Here is a 7,304-nt window from a genome sequence, read left to right as displayed (position 1 = left end):
CAAATACATTCCCAAACAACACTGCAAAGAAAAAATGCTGATAAACTGATGTACACTGGAATTGTACATCAATGCCTATACATTCTACATGTATACAATACCCACCTTGGATATTGAGGTATACTCTGAACACGCATTTGATTTTTTAAAGCAAATTCTAAAAACGCCCTATTTTTATTGACATATAAAAATGGCCTAAGCAAAATCTTTTTCTAAATGCAGCAACTCATGAAAAGTAGTATCAGTAAAAGTAGTATCAGTTCAGTAATTTGATTCAGAGAATCAAAATAACTGGATTAGCACCTTCAGTGCAAGATGAAAGTTCTCAGAAAAGGCAGCTTCAAAAGAATAGGAAGAAAGCAATTAGCTTTCCAACCCTAAATTAAACAGCTGAAGCTATATCTGCTTCCATAAAATGGCTGGAGAGAAAGTCAACACTCCCCAACTTCTCATTAGCACCAGCACACAGTTCTTAATTCAACATCAGTAAGAAAACCTGCAGGCTCTCCCCATCTCCTCTCCCTTTCACAGACACTTCTATTTTGCATTTCTGAAAAGAAAACTATCAGAACAAAGAGAAACACTGAGAGCAATGGACTGGTGTTACTATTTCACCAGCAACATCTGGAACACCTCACCACAATGCCACGCTCTGCAGCCTGGGCATAGCCAGAAGCAAGGAAAAAGTCGAGCTGGTTTCATGTGGTTGATTTTATTATTACATACTGATAATACATTTCAACACATCTGATATCAGAGTAAACCCTTGTGGGACAAATCAGTGCCATAATGGAAATTATGGAACAGAAGACCGGTGTGGAAAGTGTGGAGTAGCACAGCATCTGATTGAAAAAACAAAAAAACCAAAACAACAAAAACAGCCAAACAAAAACCCAAATCAACACCAACAAATCCCACCCCCCAACAACAAATCAGTGCTGTGAAAACTTGTGATACTGAGCTTCACTTGAAAAAAAAATTAAAATAAATCTTAGGAGAGGCCTAAGTTCACAAACTTCTGAAAACACAGGAAAACCCATGTGCATCCCCCCACCGAATCCATCACAATTCAATTCCATGAAGACCTTTTGCAAATTCAGTGTTTAAATCTTCTACATATTTCATATTCTTCTTTACAGTAAGAGAACACAGTAACCTGATCTATTCTATGGACATTGTTTCACTCTTCTGGGGTAAATGACAATCTCAGTTTCCTCTAGCCTTAAACAGCTATTTCAACCAATATATATATACATACATGTGTAAACAAAATGTTACAGAAATGGCTTAAAGCAATTTCATTGAAGTAGCCCAATTCAGTTATTTGTGCTCTTTACCTCAAAATCCAAAGTGCCAAATACAAGCAGGAAAGGTTCCCACTGTTGCAGTCTAACAGTGATCCCATTTAGTTGGTGAATTTGTAAAAACCATTTCAAGCCACAATTCCAATTAATTCTAGAGGTCTGAGAACAGGAGTAATACATTCACAGTAACTGCACAGCTTGCATGGCCAAAAAAAGTCTCCAAACTCATTTTTAAACTGTTATTAACAAGTAATGGAATGTACATGTGCTGACCATTAAATGCAGAACTCAAAAATTGACGCCTACTGCACCGATCCAAATTTGTTAACGCAGAAACATACTTGAAAATATACAAAATCTGAAGTTGTTACATGAAATCAAAACCTGGTTTTAAAAAGTGCACAGTAAAAACTGAAGGTAATTACTATATAAATTATCCACAGAGTGTGTATTTCCTGGTTTAGAGACAACATAAAGTTCTGTTTTATCTGTTACAAGTTCTAAATATTTTAAAGCCATTTACAGCACCAATTCAGTTTTTACTAGACCCAATACCAGCCTCTGCTTCCTGGAACAAACAGGAACTGGATAATGAATGGTCACTATCTGCATCCTGTGCAGCAGCAGCTTCCAAAGACTCGGCTGTAAACTATCGATTTTTGCTCTTCTTAGAATTTCCCTGCAACAAGAAACAAGCAAAGAGATCGTTATCATTTAGGTAAGGAAATCTATAGACAGATAACACACAAAATCTGATGTCTGGTAATTTATTCCTACAGCAAACGAGGTACAGACAGACTGAAAATAAACAGTCCACAGACTTCTACTTTTGACAGATTGTAACTGTTTGCTCCAAAAATACCTCTATTTCTACAAGCACAACAGAGGCAAGTACCAGATATCTCAAATAAGCACAACAGTTCTTTACTATAACTGAAACCTGTGAAAGACATTTGAGGGACATCCCAAGACACACAATCGTATTAATACCACTAATATGGTAAAGGCAGTGAAGGCAAGCCAAATCATAACCCACCTTCAGATGCTACTCCAAATAATTTCTTATAGAATAATTGTATTAAATTAAAAATCAATCCCCCACCATATTGGGGTCTTTTCCAAAATAAATTTTATTTTAATTCATGTTGTACAGATTACTCCTAGTTCAGAACAGAGTTTGTTATGCAGCAAGCCAACTCACATTTGACCTGCAGTAATTCCACAAAGGAAATGTGGAGCTTAAAGTTTTGTGCAATAGTTACTTGCTGGCAATTCTCAGTCTTCCTATTTCCTGAAGATAACATTTGTTTTGAATCTAACCAACAACTCTCTCCAAGTGATAAAGGGCTTTAACTGCATCATTTGGATTTCAACTGAATCTCCTTCTACATTTGGTAACATCTGAAAACCTGTGTGGCTTCTGCTGTGAGCTTCTGAGGTATTTACAGTCAGAGTACCAATTCAAGTCTTGGAAGTATGGCAAGGGAGAAATTCCAGAAAACATACTATAAAAACATTAAGTGCTATGGTCAGTACGCAGCCAAGAGCTTCCCCTTCTGGAAACACAATGTTTTTTACATCACAAACTAATTTTAAAGTATACAATACCAAGTTAAAACACTCAGAAATCTGAAGAAAAACAGGGGAAGAGTTTACTCTAAAAGATAAAAGTCACCATTCATGGGATTTTTTAATCAGAACATTGAATTTTTTTAAATTATTTTTATTTTTTTAATCCTTCACTGATACCTGCTTCCATGTATGCCCCAATTAAGGGGAATAATGACAACTTATTTGTTTCACAGTCAGACAAGCAAAGGGCAAAGGCCTCCACAACATCTGTTCCTCCCCTAGAAGTATCAGAATAGGATATACCATGGTTTAATCATTGGCTGCTCAAAAAAGCAGACTTCTGTATTTTTCATCATTAGTAAGTTAAAAATCTCTCCTGACAAGTAGGTAGACTCCTTGCCTGGTAAAGAATTCAAGTGTGCATTTCAAGTTCACAGAAGAATACAACTTTTTCATCCTTACACAAGGGACAGATGAGCTAGAATATGGAAATAAAACAGAAAAGAGACCAGCTGCCAAGGACAGAGTACGTTGCAAACAAAAGGAGTGCAGAAGGGACACTTCTACCCAGAACCTAATCATAACCACTCAGCCTCACCAGCTGGACTTACAAACAGTTCCATTTTCACCACATTCAAACAAAAAATGGTATAACCTGCCATCAGAGGGTTCACTTTGAGAAGCTAATGCAAAGCAGTGACATGAAGAGCTTGTTCTTTCCCTAATGTATGTTTTGCAAGAATTTTTTTCTTCACTGAAACCTGAAGGAGCAAGTTTGGAGGTTTCTTTCCAACTGGCTCAGAGTAACAATTACAGCTTGTGAGCAGCTTTGTCCAAGGGCAATACTGCAGGAAGGCCAAATGTAACCCTCACAGCCCCAGCTGCAGCCAGGGCCCCATGTCAGCCCTGCCAGCTCACCTTACTGGTCATCTTCAGTGTATCAATCTCTTCCCTTTGCTTAGTCAAGGTTTCATTCATACTGCACAGATGGTCACTCATCATGCTTAGCTGGTCCTCGTAGCTCCTCTTTGTTGTCATCAATTCATCCTAAGGGAAAAATAAAATACCCAGAGGCCCTGGCTCAGCATTAGTGATATCGGGCAAAGCAGCACCCTTCCACCGCTTAGTAAGCTCCACTTTTGATGCTGAGTGTGCGCAATTCAGCTAAAAAAACCCCACACTTTCATGAAAGGAAGTCAACAGCTACTTTTCTTTTACCTGAAGTCTCATGCATGGTTTGTTCCCTTTATTTTTGTGTTGTTTCCTTTACATTTTTCCCCCATAGATTATTTTTATGGCTTACATAAGAGCAACAGCTTGGTTTTCCACTGTTGCCTCCAGCCAGGATAAAAGTAATGGTTCTAGGGTTAAAGCATGGCCTGCACAAGAACACATGGCATCCAACCCGAAGGAATCACTGCTCCACATGCAGCTAGAGAGAGCTATGGTCTCTCTGGGATTACAGAGACATGGGGGGATAGTGTGCATGACTAGATGCAGAAATGAAGGGATACGCACACTTTAGGAAGGACAGAAGGAAGAAATCATGTTCTGTGTGAAGAAGTGGATTGAAGACTATTAAATCTCCTAAGCAGGAGAACAACAGGGTGATATGACAGGCATCTGCTGCAAGCAGATAATCTCCCATCCACAGACCCTGATCCTCATTAGTGATTTTAACTACTCTGACACATCCTGGAAGGGCAGCAAGGTGGAACACAAGCAACTGAGGAGTTCTCTTGAGTGTGGCAAAGAGCTTCTTGATACCAGTGGTCAGTCGGACCAAGAGATGCTCTCTGCTGGACCTGTTACGCACAAATAAGGAAAAGCTGGTGAGGGATGTGAAAGCCAGTGGCAGCCTTGGCTGCAGCTATCATGAGTTAGTGGAATCCAGGATGCTGAGGGAGGCAAGATGAATAGTAGAATCACAGCAACCCTAGACTCAAGAAGAGTAGATTGTGGCTTCTTTCAAGGTCTGCTTGGAAAGGTGCCAGGTAAAATTGTCCTGGAAGTTACAGGGGCCCTGGAAAGCTGAATGATCAAGGACAGAACAAAGAACCATGCAATGCCTAAGACATGGAGTCACTGTGGCAGAAGACCAGCATGGCTATAGGAAATATCCAGTTCCACAGCTTGATCTGAACTCCCTGGTCTGACCAAAGGAGGGGGGGAAATCACCTTCAGAGGACCCTTCCAACCTAAACGAGTCTATTATTCAGTATTATGCAGACTGCTAAACATACAAATGCTGTGTGCCTGCTATCTTTTCCTAGGAAGTTTAATATGCAATTGGAAATTAACATCTCATGCTGAGTGCAATATCAATTGTGGAATTTCTTAAAGGAACAAATCAAAAAAGTGTTTAAAAAGGATTGTTCATGTGCACAACAGTTCATTCACAATAGACAATACATTCACAGCCTGTATGGAGCAAATTTGGTACTCACTATCACAGACAGGTGAACAATAATAATATGAACTAAGTGTGAAGAAAATAGAAAGGAATTTATGAATTGTGTATTTCTTTATACGTCATTGTACTACTGGCTCCTTTCTCAGCTGTGTGGAGGCGAGGAACAAAGGGACAGGACACTCACAGGATGGCATAAGAATTGATTTTTGTTAATAACAGCTTCTTAAAGATTACCCCAAAACTATCTTTGCTTAATATTAAGGTATGTATATGAAAAAAATCCAAATCAACCTGGCATTTTTCAAAACTTTCAGACCCAGGTGCAAGAAAGGATTAAGAGTTCCTTGTATCATTGGAAATCAGTCACGCAACCACCCCTTTTGACATTACAACTCTCTCATTTTCATGAAAATCCTTGACATCAAATGTGCAGGTTTGGCCACTATAACCTTTTCTTGGAAGCATGTTCTCCTTCAACTTTATAACTGGTATTTAAAGTGTATTATTTAAGGCTCTTCTCTACATACCACTAGAGTTTTTATATTCCACAACTCAGAAACTAGTAATGGCGAGGCCAGGCTAAATGGTTGTAATTTTTCTGCTCAAACTTTCTCCTTACCCGTGGTTACAAAATGCACCTGTTACATTACAGAGGAATTTACTTGCCTGTAATCTGGTGATGTTTTGACTGGCGAGCTTCAGCTCTTCCGTGAGCGATTCCTTGGATTTCTCTGCCAGAGAAAGTCTTTTGGCAAGTGCTCGACACTACCAAGAACAGGACAGGGAGGGTACAAGGGATCAAAGTCAGTTCCAGAGTATTGCCTTGTGGCATCCTTAAGTGGCTGCTTCAGAAATTTCCATCTTTCTGTGATACTTGGATTTCAAGAAACTCAGAGCTTGTGCACATTTTTAAATGCAGAAGTACAGGAATAGCTAACATTAAATGTTTCATTTTACAGAGCTACCATATTGCCAATCCTGTAAATATCGTATTTTTCACATAACTGCTATGAAACTTTTATTTAAGTAAAAAGCCATATAAACAACTCATTCATACAAGGCTCAAATATCACAGACAAAATGGTTCATCCATACTATGTCAGCTTCCACTAAAAAAAAAATTTAGGAGGATTTGCTCTGTTAACCTGGAGCTCTGGTATATTCCACATCGTTTATTACACAAATCAAAACAGCCACTACTTTCAAGTTCCCTCATGACTTGAAATGAAAAGGAAACCATAGATACAATGAATCATCTTGTTCATTCTTGCAGTATAACTTATGCCTAAGAGCCAATTTTCTCAGGAGAGCTGTTTCCATCACTTCATAATACACTCAAATATTTTTGAATGACATCAGCATCACTATAAAATTAAGTCAAAACTTCCTTGGTAACTAAAGCCAGCTGCTTCAGCTTATGTGAACAAACCTATACATGACACACATTACACTTCTTAATACAGCCAAGACGAGGCTACCAAAGGATTTATTAAACATAAAAGATTATTTTACAGTATCAGTTCTTATGCATGCTGGACCACAGTCAAAAAATATTCCAGGAACAGATTTTTATAAAACATTATGCTCCATATATTGAAACTCACTATCATAGCACTTGCCTGTGGGAAGTTCAAAAAGAGATTTAGGTCATTGCCTGCATGCTCACCTCAGCATGGAAGTGCACTGATTTGCTGTCAGCAAGCTGCAGATGAGAGGTCAGCTCTGCTATCCTGGCCATGTAGTGAGTTTTTATCAGGTCTTCACGAGACTCAACATCTGGAGCCTGGCAAAGAAAAATTTAAGCAGACAACATTTATGATTTGTAGACTGAATAGCTGAATCACAACATTGCCTCTATATAGACTTTTTTCTTCCTTCCTTCTCAGGCCTGGTGGCTTGGTCAAAAAGTATCAAATTCCCCAAACACAACAGACAAATTACAGCAGGCCACACTGCAATTTGTCACTCTGATGGGGACTCTTAACGTCAGATTTCCTTACAGGACAAAGAGCTGA

General features: G+C 38.8%; 1 protein-coding gene across 5 annotated transcripts in view; it reads right to left on the bottom strand.

Moving 5' to 3' along the window:
- Positions 1-693: 693 nt before the first annotated feature.
- The window catches only part of PPP1R21 (protein phosphatase 1 regulatory subunit 21), a 31,609-nt gene continuing 24,998 nt past the window's right edge, over positions 694-7,304 (bottom strand). For all 5 annotated transcript variants that reach the window (XM_066316347.1, XM_066316349.1, XM_066316350.1 and 2 more), the window contains 4 exons: positions 6,956-7,072; positions 5,956-6,054; positions 3,795-3,923; positions 694-1,983 (listed from right to left, as the gene is read on the bottom strand). In XM_066316347.1, coding sequence (XP_066172444.1) covers positions 1,954-1,983; positions 3,795-3,923; positions 5,956-6,054; positions 6,956-7,072 — 375 coding nt within the window. In that variant the 3' untranslated portion in view covers positions 694-1,953. The remainder of the gene's footprint in view (positions 1,984-3,794; positions 3,924-5,955; positions 6,055-6,955; positions 7,073-7,304) is intronic.

The sequence above is a fragment of the Sylvia atricapilla genome, chromosome 3 (genome assembly GCF_009819655.1).
Source record: "Sylvia atricapilla isolate bSylAtr1 chromosome 3, bSylAtr1.pri, whole genome shotgun sequence".
NCBI classification, from domain to species: Eukaryota; Metazoa; Chordata; class Aves; order Passeriformes; family Sylviidae; genus Sylvia; species Sylvia atricapilla.
The sequence above is the reverse complement of the archived record's forward strand: the minus strand, read 5'-3'. Positions and strand labels throughout refer to the sequence as shown.